This window comes from Herpailurus yagouaroundi, unplaced genomic scaffold (genome assembly GCF_014898765.1).
Source record: "Herpailurus yagouaroundi ecotype Mexico unplaced genomic scaffold, PumYag 161, whole genome shotgun sequence".
In the NCBI taxonomy this organism is placed as follows: domain Eukaryota; kingdom Metazoa; phylum Chordata; class Mammalia; order Carnivora; family Felidae; genus Herpailurus; species Herpailurus yagouaroundi.
Genome location: NW_024412402.1, coordinates 4,579,499 through 4,592,838, shown reverse-complemented (window position 1 = coordinate 4,592,838; position 13,340 = coordinate 4,579,499). Strand labels below are relative to the sequence as shown.

Here is a 13,340-nt window from a genome sequence, read left to right as displayed (position 1 = left end):
GGGCTCGAACTCACGGACCGCGAGATCGTGACCTGGCTGAAGTCAGACGCTTAACCGACTGCGCCACCCAGGCGCCCCTCTCCTACTCCATTCTTAATGCAACTGTCTAGTCCAGACCCTTATCATGCTAACAGGACAAGCATAACTAGTCTCTGCCATTAAAGCACACCACTATATATCTACTTAGACTAAACTTACTTAAAATATTGCTATCATCATGTCACTATTACTGGTTTCTTCATGTCTAATTCATCAAGTCCAAATTGTTCTGCTTGTAAACAAGGTCTTCCCTAAACCAACAACTGCATACCCACCCTAGAAAAAGGTAGTCTCTCTTCCACATCTGCAATACTTACTTCCTTTCTTGAAAGCATTTTACCTCTATGGTATTCCATCATTAGAATGAACTTTCTACAACTTCTTTGCAATTCAAACACATACTATTCTACATGGCTTAACCAAGTTTTTCTTACACCACTGTGAATTCCCCAACTACTTTTACTGGGTTCCTCCTCTGAATTCCTAGAACACTTAACCCATACAACATAATTTAGCAGACAAAGGACATTACCATAAAGAGACTGATGTACAAATAAGTATTTTTACTTTAATAAAAATTGCCTTCTCTGTTTTTCACATGCATTATCTCAATTAGATTATAAACTGAAACTCATGGAGAAGGACTATACCTTATTCTATCTTCCCAAAAGTGCCTTATACTAAACACTAAATAGGTAATTGGTACTTAACTGCAAACACAGAGTAAACATACTCTTATCTAGCTTATCTTATCTAGCTTCATGGGATCACAGTGACTGAGCTAGGCTACAATGGATCCAAGGCAAAATCAACTTTAAATAATAAGCTTTAATCAAGGATTAGAAAATGAAAATTGTCCAGGATATTCTCTCGGCAAGTTGAAATTATGAAGACACCATTTTCCAACATCAACTGGCATACTGGAACAAAAAATATGGGCAAAAATGTATATATTTAGTGGGGAAATACAAGCATTTTAGAATTTACAGAGTTGGAATTTCCAGACCTTTTACCTTATTAAGTTCTTTCCGTACCAACAAAACTTCTCCCATATTTACGTCAATGGAAAGGTAATAATGAGGTATGGTTTGCTTAGACTGCATTAACCGCTGTGCAATAACCTAGAATCAAAGACATTAAAACATCACTTGTCTTAAGTGGTTCTTTTCTTTATTACCTAATTCAGGACTCTGTTTGCCCCTTTACTAGCTCCCTGGTAATGCTTACCTCAAGCATTATAACTGGAATATGGAGGACTGCACCGTAACCTGGGCCCCTTCTAGTGGTGTTTAATCAATATAATGTTTGTTTTTCCCAAGTATCTAATTGGCCAAAGCAAACATCTTAAACTAGTCATCTATGATTCCCAACTAAAAAAAGTCTCTGTTAGCGTTTCAAACCATGAATGCAATTAAACAATCAGAGTAAAGACGCCCCCTATGGTGCTGGTTGCAGATTTAGGGTAATATTCTTACGCGACGAATGTTGCTGACTGGGACATCTGTGAAGACACCTGTGGGAACGGGTGCCACTCCTGGACCCGGGGCAGGCACAGCAGCTGCTGGAGCCTATGGGGAAGTAAAAAAGCTCTTAGTAACTGACTCAATCCTGGCATATACAACTGGGGCAAGTCAGTGACTCTACAGATGGCAAAGTACAAATTAGAAGGCTTACAGAAAATAGCTATTTCTATCCCAAGGGAGCAAAAGGGACTCATATTTGTACTGTGCTTACACAACAGTTCTGATTTTAATTTTTATACTTAGAATTCTGTAATCATGTCTTAAGTATCATTTTTCTTCGTTCAACGATTAGTTTGTCAAAATAATTTTGTATCTGCAAAATTACCTTCAAGAAAAACAATCAAAGCATTCTTAAACTGAAAGAAGTAGACATAAACATAAACAAGGTAATTATTTTTCTGGACAGTGTTAAAAAACAATGACAAATCTTTCATTTTAAAACAAACATCTAAATAACTAAATCATTTTCCTTACTTTTAGCTAATAATCTTAACAATTTAAACCAACTAAACACTAGTTGATTGGTTATGTGGATTTAATCCCTGTGTGGAATAATTAACCACATAAAATTCAAACTCTATTCAACCAACTTGTAAGCATGCTTTTAAAAACAGAGCCAGTCAGGGATGCCTGTGTGGCTCAGCCAGTTAAGCATCCAACTATAGTTCAGGTCATGATCTCACGGTTTGTGGGTTGGAGCCCCGTGTGGGGCTCTGTGGTGACAGCTCAGAGTCTGGAGCCTGCTTCAGATTCTGCTTCCATCTCTCTCTGCCCCTCCCCCATGCTCGCTCGGTCTCAAAAATAAATAAAACGTTAAAAAAAAAAAATCAAAATAGGGCCTGAGTGAGAAGGAGGGTTTGTTAGGAAAAATTCAGTACCACTGGAAAAAAAAATTGGAATGCGTGTCAAGGTAGCATTATTATCTTTCCTTTTTTTTCCTTTTTAATGTTTGTTTATTTTTGAGAGAGAGTGCACATGATCAGGGGAGGGGCAGAGTGAGAAGGGGACAGAGGATCTGAAGCAGGCTCTGCAGTAAAAGCAGTGAGCCCAACGCGGGGCTCGAACTCGTGAACTGTGAGATCATACCTGAGCTGAAGTTGGACGCTCAACTGAATGAGCCACCCAGGCAGGTGCCCCTCATCTTTCCTTGTGAATGGTGAATGACAGCACATTCATATCTATATAGTGCTAGCCAGTGAAATTAGGCAAAACACAATTCTGGTCAAGCTATTGCATTCATAAATAATGTATGAAAGGGTCTAACAGGTTGGACAAAACATTTTGCAAGAACAAAGTGCCAAAAAAAAAAAAAAGCCAAATGTAACTCACAGGAGCAGCTTTAGTAGGCACAAAAGAGTCGATATCCTTCTTGATGATTCTGCCTTCTGGTCCCGTCCCTGCAAGAGACGCATAAATATCACACATGTGACAGCACACCACTGGTTCCTCTGGGATATCGACACCGTGATCCTGAAGTGCAAGTTCCTAAGGGTTCTCTACCAAAGACCCTCTGAAGTGGCCACTGCTCTACTCCTGCACCTTAAAGTTCTCTCTAAAACAATAGCAGCTTTTATGCAATTATTAATTTTGATTCAGAGTGCTCTTGTTTGAGCTGTAGCCGTTCTTTTCTTAATTACTACAGCAAATGCTCCGTTACACGAATGTGATAACCGCTACGCTATGGAAACCCTGTGGCAGCAAATGCTCTTTGTTAAGTATTTCTCTTTCAGAGTTTTGTATCAGTTGTTCTTCATTTTTTCATGTCCTTTACTTTTAAATTGGGAAATAATGGCATATGGCTAATGCTGAATACAATTTATACCTCCAAAACAAAGTCTAGCTGCCTCTTCTCCTAGGCAGCTCCAAAAAAACCCTTTATGAATCTTGAAATGGATCTCGTTTGAGTTCTAGAGTCGTTTGATCGTAAAGAATTCCCTTTGTACAGAGTCGACAGGACAACTAGTTCAGATAATTTTTTCACCCCAAAATAGCTTGAATACCTCTCAGCTGCAATGATCTTATCTCTAGAATTGTTTCTTCCTCGTGTGGGCTCCATCACTCACAGCTCTGTCACACTTGCCAAGGCTCTAACCTGGCCTATGTCAGAGGCCTGGGAGTGAAGTGTGTGCAATGTCACACGTGAGGAAAAATCTTTAAAATCCTCTCACAACAGGCTGAGTTTTATTTTCCCTCAATTTCCTTCCTCCGCCCATCCACAACCAATCAGCTTTAACTTTAGACCCAAACAGATTCCTGAACCTTAATTCTAAGGAGATTCAGAATTTAGTTATTTAAAATACCTTTTATACTGGCCCACTTCTAGAAAAAATTTGGTCAAATTGATTCATCTTCCCCCAAGGCAGACTTTTAAATGATTCTTGTTGTACGCAGTTCGTCCCAACTCCTTTCCTTCATTATGAAAAATGAGTTGGCTAGGATTGTGCTTATCCTCACCCGGAGCTCTAGAACAGAGGTAGCAGTACCCCTATTAGATTCTCCTCTTTTATAAAAGACAGAACCCATAACCTCCCATTACCACCAAGGCTGATCTGGACACCACAGCCCCTTGAGAGGAGGAGACCTACAGAATCACCTGCCTTTGGTTGGGCTTCAGCCACCCTCAAGAAATTCCCATTAGGAGTCAGCTGAAATCTTTTAAATGTTTCTGTCCATCTCCCTACAGAGGCACAACAGGCCATCATAAAGCAATATGGTATAAAGGGAAGAACACCGGGCTAGGAGGAAAAATGCAAGGTTGTGTCAGATAAAAATTAGACACAGCCTCTGTGCTGGTCTTTTTAGTCTCATCTATAGGACACAGGTTATAATGCCGGCCCCTGCTCAAAGGAATGTGTGAACACTGAAGATCAAATGGGATAGTGATGTGAAGTGCTCTGCCTCAAAGAAATAGAAAACAAACATGGGGACCTGGGAGACAAATCAAACTTGGACACTAGGGTTTAGGCTTTAAAACGGTTTCTGGCTGGGACACCTGGGTGGTGTCTGTCAGCACAGAGCCTACTTGGGACTCACTCTCCTTCCACTCCTCCCCTGAGCATGTATACGCTCTCTCTCTCAAAACAAATAAAAATAAACGTAAAAAAGAAAGTTTCTCCCCAAATGAATACAAGTAGTCATATTTGCTAAGTCATTTGTCCCTCCAAGAAGGGGGGGGGGGGGGGGGAATAGAGGTTGAGTTCAACAGTTCACAGCCAAGGATTTAAATAACCATGCCTTCTTACTGAAATCTCTATCAAATAAATACTCTTAACAACAAGATTTGGAGCTTCTGGGTTGGTGAACACATCAATGTGCTAGGAGGGCAGTCCTCCGAGCGAGGGCATGCAAGCTTTGCACCCCCCCACCACAAACCACGCCTCGTCCTATGCATCTCTTCTACTGACTGCCCCTGCACATCCTTTACAGTAAACCAGTAAGTACAGTGCTTTCCTGAGTTCTGTGAGTCATTCTAGTGAATTTTCATACCTAAAGTGGGGTCTTGGGAAGTCCTGACTTACAGCCAGTAGGTCTGAAGTATGGGTGGTCCCTGGGACCTGTAACTGGCATCAGAAGTGGGGCTGTCTTGTGGGGCTGAGCCCTCAAGCCTGGGGGGCCCGATGCTAACTCTGGATAGTTAGTGTCAGAACAGGATTGAAGTGTTGGATACCCAAATGGTGGCAGAGAATGGATTGTTGGTGTGGAAAAAAAATACATTTGATGACAGAGAGGTGTCAGAAAACCCCACACAATCACTGATCCTCTCAGCTCGCTTATTCTAGACCATTCCTTCCTACTGCAAAATTTCTTCAGTCTCACCAAGACCCCCCACTCCACTGACTTGACCGCTCCCATCATCTACCATCTCCCTATCCCCTACACTTCCTCACCCAGGAACGGGTGGATCACGGTTATAGTCACTCCCTGGTCAAAATCTAAAATGTCTGCCGGTTCAAGGGAAACAAAAGCAAATATGAACTACTAGGACCTCATCAAGATAAAAAGCTTCTGCACAACAAAAGAAACAACAAAACTAAAAGGCAAGTATGGAATGGGAGAAGACATCTGCCAATGACATCTGATAAAGGGTTAGTATCCAAAATCTATAAAGAGGTTATCAAACTGAACACTCAAAAAAATAAATAATCCAGTTAAGAAATGGGCAGAAGAGAGGAGCGTGGGTGGCGCAGTCAGTTAAGTGTCCAACTCTTGGTTTCGGATCCAGTCACGATGTCACAGCTCGTGGATTTAAGCCCCACATCGGGCTCTGCGCTGGCAGTGTGGAGCCTACTTGGGATGTGCTCTCTCTCTCTTTCTCTCTCTGACCTTCCCCAGCTCATGCTCTCTCTCTTTCAAAATAAAAAAAGAAAAAAGAAAAGGGCAGAAGACATGAACCGACATTTGTCCAAAGAAGATATCCAGATGGCCAACAGAGACGATGCTCAACATCACTCATCATTAAGAAAATACAAATCAAAACCACAATGAGATACCACCTCACACCTGTCAGAATAGCTGAAATTAACAACAAAAGAAACAACAGGTGTTGGCAAGGATGTGGAGAAAGGGGAACCCTCTTACACTGTTGGTGGGAATGCAAACTGGTGTAGCCACTCTGGAGGAACATGGAGGTTCCTGAAAAAGTTAAATAGAACTACCCTATAACCCAGCAATTGTACTACTAGGTATTTACCCAAAGGATACAAAAATACTGATTCGAAGGGGCACATGCCCTCTGATGTTTATAGCAGCGCTACCGACAACAGCCAAACTATGGAAAGAGTCCAAATGTCCATCGACTGATGAAGATATAGTATATACATAAATGGCGTATCACTCAGCAATCAAAAAGAATGAACTCTTGCCATTTGCAACAACGTGGATGGAGCTACAGTACATTTTGATAAGCAGAACAAGTCAGACAGAGAAAAACGAATACCATATGATTTCACTCATATGTGGAATTTAAGAAACAAAACAGATGAACACAGAGGAAGGGGAAAAAAAAGAGGAAAGCAAACCATAAGAGACTCTTAACTATAGAGAACAAACTGTGGGTTGATGGAGAGAGGTGGCCATGGGATAGGCTAAATGCAAGATGAGTATTAAGGAGAGCACTTGTTGGGATGAGCACGGGTATTATACGTAAGTGATATAATCATTAAATTTTACACCTGAAACCAACTTTACCGTGTATGTTAACTAACTAGAATTTAAATAAAAACTTGAAAAAAAAGGTCTGCCTTCTCAGTGCCAGCATCAGAGTAGCTTAATGCTGTTGGGGACAAAAAAAGTACACACTTAGGTGACTGATTATACTCTAAATTCAGAGCCACAAACCTGAAATAGACACATAAACTGCCCAGAAACTAAGTTATATTTCCTTCGAATTCACTTTCCCTGAGAATACTACCTAACAAATTCTCTAACTGCAAACCTCCCCATACTCAGTCTCCAGCCGATACCTTCACTTCAGACTTTCTTGATCAAACTGCAGCAGAGTTATTCTCCTCGTCCTCCACCACCAAGCCTATAAATCCACCCCATATTCTCCTCTCTCCTATAAAAATAACACAAAATGTCCTTAATTCCTATCAAAAGCCAATCCTTTCCTTCCTACATTTTCAAAAACTGTTTCTTACCAAATTATTCTGCCCTTTCCTTACCATCTATTTATCCCTTTCTATTAGACCACTAGTTCTCACCAACACAATTTTGCCCCCCCGGGGGACATGTGGCAATGTCTGAAGTTGTTTTCCGTTGTTACAAGTGGGCGATGCTACTATGAATAGTGGGTAGAAGCCTAGGATGTTACTGAGCATCCTACAAAACACAAGACACCTCCCTCCCCCAAACAAAAATTATCTGGTCAAAAATATCAACTCTGCCACAGTTGAGAAACTCCATACTAGACCTCTTCTACTATCACTCACTCTCAAAAGCCCTCTCTTGAGCCCATATTCTCCTAAGCTACGTCCTATTTCTATGCCTTCCTTCATAGTGAAGCTTCTTAAATGACTTGTCCACAAAGCTATCTCCACTTCTCCATCCATATTCTACTTTTCGGCTCACTCAGACTTCCACCACACCTTTCTTTTGAAGTAACTGTTGTCAAGTCCCCATGTACCATCCTTGACTAAGTTCTGTTGATTCTGTCAAAAATGTATCTTGAAGCTGTCCATTTCTTTCCATTTTCACTGTCACCATGCTGGAAAAGTCACCACTGTCAGCTCCAGCAAAAGCCTCTTAACAGGGACCTTGGCTTTCACTTGACCCATCTGCATAAAGCAGCTAAAATGATCTTTTAAAAATACTTCCCTATTGGAGCGCCTGGGTGGCTCAGTTGGTTGAGTGCCCAATTCTTGATTTCAGCTCAGGACTTGATTCTGAGGTTGTGGGATCGAGCCCCATGTCAGGCTCTGTGCTGAGCATGGAGCCTGCTTAGGATTCTTTCTGTTTCTCCCTCTGCCCCTCTGTCCTGCTCCACTCTCTCTAAAATTAAAACACACACACACACACACACACACACACACACACACACACACAGAAACCAAAAAACCTGTCCTTATTTTAATCTTTTAGTGGCTTCCTACTATGCTTTAATAAAATTCCAATTATACAATGACCCATAAAGTGCTCCTGCTTCTCGCCCCTGTACTTCTTTCCAACCTCACCTCCTTCCACTAAACCCTCTGCTCACTATGCTCCATGAACACTGGCCTCCTCTATGTTCCTCAGACGTGCCAAGCTCTCTCCCACTTCAGATGTGTACTACTGGTCTCTCTGTGCCCAGTTCTTCACATGGTTGGCTCACAGCTGACTCCTCATCTTTCAGGTCATATCAAATTTTACCTCATCAGAAAGATCTTTCCCAACCACCATGTCTAAAAGCAGTCATGACTGCACATATATTCACCTTGTCACTCAATAGTGTATCACTTGGTTTCTTTCTTGGCATTCATCTTATGTAATAATAACAGGTTATTTTCATTTTTACAGCTAATATCTCTATATGCTGTCTATGTGCAGGCACTCTTTGTTAACTTAGTTAATCCTCAAAACCTGTAAGCCATTATTTTTATACAGAAATGAAGAAACCAAAACATAAAAGGTCATAAAGCTAGAGTACAGGAGAGCCAGGATTCGAACCTGAGCATTCCAGCTCTGGAGCCCATACTCCTAACTACTAAGCTGCATTCCCTTTCTGTTCATTTAACTCTTTATTGTTGGTAATACAGGCATCTGAAACTGAAATCTTGTCTATCTTATGAACAAGTGTTAGATGCACAGACAACACTCGATGAATTTTAAATACTGGTAAATGAATCACCTAACTCTAATTGCCTGATTAAGAACATGGGGATTTCCCCACTCACATCTTGTGTATGGCAGCCAATGTTGCTAAGTATCTCATAAACGGTCCTTCTTCACTTGTCTAAATTCTTCAGATATAATTATTAATCCAGCCCCTCTTCCCCTTAAAATCTATTCCAACTTACTTTGCTAATTCTAGTCCCAAATAACATAAAAAAGTGGCCATATGCCATTGAAACAACATGAAGACGGAAAAAAGCATCGTAAAATATTATAAAAATCCTCTGAGGTTCAAAAAGTTACAACATTCTATTCTTATTCTTTGGGGACTGGCTTGCCTTCCAAGCATGAACAAAAGCCAGCAGACAGATGATAACCAGCACTGAATGCCCACAGCCAGACAACTGGGGAAATAACCAGTATCTAGACTCAAATTGCAACTTTACTACTTAACATAACATAAAGGGAGATTCCTTAAGAGTATCTTCCTGGGGCACCTGGGTGGCTCAGTCAGTTAAGCGTCTGACTTCAGCTCAGGTCACGATCTCACAGTCCGTGAGTTCGAGCCCTGCGTCAGGCTGAGTGCTGACAGCTCAGATCCTGGAGCCTGCCTTGAATTCTGTGTCTCCCTCTCTCTCTGTCCGTCCCCTGCTCATGCTCTCTCTCCTTCAAAAATAAATAAAAATTAAAAAAAAAAAAAAAGAGTATCTTCTTATCCAAAAAATGGTGAATGAGAATTCTTATTTCAAGAAAAGAAGTGCTAAATGTGGTAATTCAGTGACTAGCTCATAGCAGAAGCCATCAAACCAGGCTTCAGGATTAGTAATTTCCACTTTGTTCAAGTAAGTACACTAATTACCTTACATTTAATTTTAGCTCAAAGACATTTATTTAAATGCCAGGCAATAATATTAATATGAACAGAACTAACATTTGTTGAGTACCTATTATACTCTAGATATTGTCTTAAGCCCTTTGCCTGTTTTAACGTACACATTATTTCAGTTTTACAGATGGAAGAGCAGATGGTTTAAGTAATTCATCTATAGACATACACAAGTAATTCATCTAAAGCCATATTACACAGAAGATGATAGAGCCAGGAGTAAACCCCAGATGGTCTGATTCAAGACCCCATACTCTTACCACGAAGCTATACTTTCTCTTTGGGGAGAGAAAGATAGGAGTAAGACATTTCCCTTTGCCCTCAAGGAGCTTTAGTTCAGTTTTATATGAATTCTATTATTCAAAGTCATTTCAAATCACCCCAGGTTTAGGTTTTGTTCACTAACAGAGACTTCTTAATACAAGGTCAAGTCATAAAATTCAACTTTGCTGCACAAGCACATTATACTTTCACCAACAATTAAGTAGTTCCCAAGAACCTAGAAAGAAAAAGGCTATCTATACTATATAGGTAGATCCTAAATGGACTGAATACAGCACAAGTTTCCCTATCTGTGGTGGCAACAAAGGAGATTACTTCACTCTCTCATCCTTCTCCCCACTGTTCCATGTAAGATGACTGTATAGTTGTACTCACTAGTCTTAAGAAGGAAACTCAAGTGAGTTTTATCTTTACAACCCCATTCCACAGAGACAGACTTACCTTTTACCTGTGTAAGGTCAATCCCTTTCTCTGCTGCCAATTTCTTTGCAAGAGGACTAACGAACAACTTTCCCTTTGGTCCAGCAGGAGTAGTAGGGCGGGTGGCTGAAGGTGTAGGGGCTACAGGTTGGGGAGTTGGAGGAACAGGGGCCACCTTTTGAAAAAAGTTAGATTGTTAATTCACCACTGCAAAGGCTGGTCTGAAAGATAAGGAGTTTTACATTTTATTAAGAAGACAAGATATATTAAGTAACTTTTATCTTTCTCTCAAAGATCATAATGCACATTTCCCCTGCTTAACCAACTTAATATAACAATATGAAGAGGAACAACAATACTTTAGGTCAAAGACAGTACCAAGTTATCTTTGTGATAACATGGAGAGGCAGGAAATTTAATACTGTTATCCAGTATATAATATCTTCATAGGCTTTCTTCACTTTACTCTCTTGCTGCTTCTTATTCTCATTTTCTTACATGACCAACATGGTTTTTGTTTTCAGTTAACATCGTGTCAAACTAATAAATTATGCTGGAAGGTTCCATGTTGAAAATATCTTAATAAACCAGCACTACTACTTGCCAGCTCCCCACAAACGTAGGGCAGTAAGAAATCAAGTTTCCTTTGACAAAAATATTGTACGTAATCTAAACTCACATGATTCTAACATCTACAGAAGGCTGGTGATAATGTTATCTATGCCTGGACTTCACACAAGTACATAATAGATATATAGTATATAATGTAGAGCATATAGCAACAAGACTAAATTCTAAGCAAAACAAGCCATGTTACATCAAGGTTCTAATGTATTATAAACAGAAACCTGACCCACTATCATAAGCAAATACAAGAGTACTGACAGTAACAAAGATTAGTTGACCCTCCAACGACATGAGTCTGAACTACACAGGCGCATTTACACACGGATTTTTATGGTATGGGACTGTAAATGTGTTTTCTCTCCTTTATGATTTTAATAACATCTTCTTTCTCTAGTGTGCTTTAAGAATACAGCATACAATCTATATAATATACTAAATATATGTTAATGGACTGTCTACGTTGTTGGTTAAGGCTTCTGGTCAATAGCAGGCTTAGCAGTTAAATTTGGGGGGAATCCAAAGTTATACACGGATTTGCAAGGGCGCAGTTAGTGCCCCAGTCCCTGTGTTGTTCGTGAGTCAACAATATATAATAAATTCTACAGAAACTGGGGAATGAAGTATTAACTTCCATATACATATCTACACCTAAAGCATAAAAAGAACATATCATCTCAGCTTTATTCTCAGCAGACCTCATGACAGTAGGAAAAAAGAAACAGACACAGATCAAACAACTATTAGGTGGGCAGGGCAGTGCCACATACCTGTAGATCTCCACAAATGCTCACTATGTCCATCTTTTTTTGTTTTTCTTTTTCAGATTTTTTTTTTTTTAATTTTTTTTTCAACATTTATTTATTTTTGGGACAGAGAGAGGCAGAGCATGAATGGGGGAGGGGCAGAGAGAGAGGGAGACACAGAATCGGAAACAGGCTGCAGGCTCTGAGCCATCAGCCCAGAGCCTGACGCGGGGCTCGAACTCACGGACCGTGAGATCGTGACCTGGCTGAAGTCGGACGCTTAACCGACTGCGCCACCCAGGCGCCCCTTTTTTTTTTTTTTTAAGTAATCTCTACACCCAACATGGGGCTTGGATTCACAACCCCAAGATCAAGTCACGCGCTTCTCCAACTGAGCCAGCCAGGTGCCCCTAACTATCTCCTTCTTTATTCGTAGAGTCTTAGGGCGGGAAGGAACCTAGGATATTATCCAGTCTAATCCCTTAATTTAAAGATGAACAAGGTAATGTTCCCTCAATTCTAGAAGCATACATACCGGGGGTGGAGGAGATGGTGGTGCTTGTGGTTTTAAATCAGTTACTTCAGTTGGCCTATAGTCAGCAAATGCTGGTATATCTTCCTCTTTTTCTACAATGATACAGAGTGGGGTTCCTAGAGGGACATCTCTTGTGCCTTCAGGGATCAGGATTTTTGCCAGGTAACCCTCTTCCTGTACTTCAAAACCTTGAATAGAAAGAAAAACCATTATGGAACTTAAGGGACTCCACTATCTCACCAAACTCAAAGCAGTTTTAAGTAAAAAGCTCTTCTCCTTCAAGCAAGCTACCCAACCTTTGGTGAGCTACTCTACCTCTCTATGTCACAGCTCCTTCAACTACAAAATGGGGTAACAATAATACCTACCTCACAGGGACGTTATAAGAATTAATATTTTCTAAGAACCTAGAAACAGTACCTGGTACAAAGTAAATACTAAATAAATAGCTGTTAAATAACACTATGAGAGATTACAGACAGTAGTTAATTCTGAATATTTTTCTAAAACATCTCTAAGAGAAGCCCCTACACAGACCCATAAGACCCCAAGCTGGCATCAACTGTACCAGTATGACATCAGCTGTACTGCTAAAAATAAGAACCACATGGATGTTAAATTAAGGAAACTACTAGGTTTGACAGTAATGTGGGATAAATTATGCCCCTAAAAGCAACTTTGGAGTTTTTCAAAGAGATTATATTGGGTATTCAACTATTCCAATGTAAAGAATATGGTACTACTAGGGTTTCTAAGGAATTTACAACTTAACATTTTATTCAGCTACTGCTCTTGGAAAGAACTCCAATGTGAAGTGTTTCAAAAGTAAAACTAAAAGAAGCCATCGCAGAGAACAATTTTTGCCTTGCAGATCTGGGCTTTCTGTTGTGTTGTGCCTCTCCCTGATGAACACATCTTTGACGAATCTTTCCCTTCTCCAGTTAAGCATTAATATCCAATAAGAGATTAAAAAA

At 40.2% G+C, this 13,340-nt stretch overlaps 1 protein-coding gene across 1 annotated transcript in view; it reads right to left on the bottom strand.

Moving 5' to 3' along the window:
* Nucleotides 1-13,340, bottom strand: part of DLAT (dihydrolipoamide S-acetyltransferase) — a 28,657-nt gene that overhangs the window by 9,676 nt on the left and 5,641 nt on the right. Inside the window, exons 6-10 of the mRNA XM_040482981.1 lie at nt 12,367-12,554; nt 10,483-10,636; nt 2,892-2,959; nt 1,515-1,607; nt 1,053-1,160 (exon numbers count right to left, since the gene is read on the bottom strand). Coding sequence (XP_040338915.1) covers nt 1,053-1,160; nt 1,515-1,607; nt 2,892-2,959; nt 10,483-10,636; nt 12,367-12,554 — 611 coding nt within the window. The remainder of the gene's footprint in view (nt 1-1,052; nt 1,161-1,514; nt 1,608-2,891; nt 2,960-10,482; nt 10,637-12,366; nt 12,555-13,340) is intronic.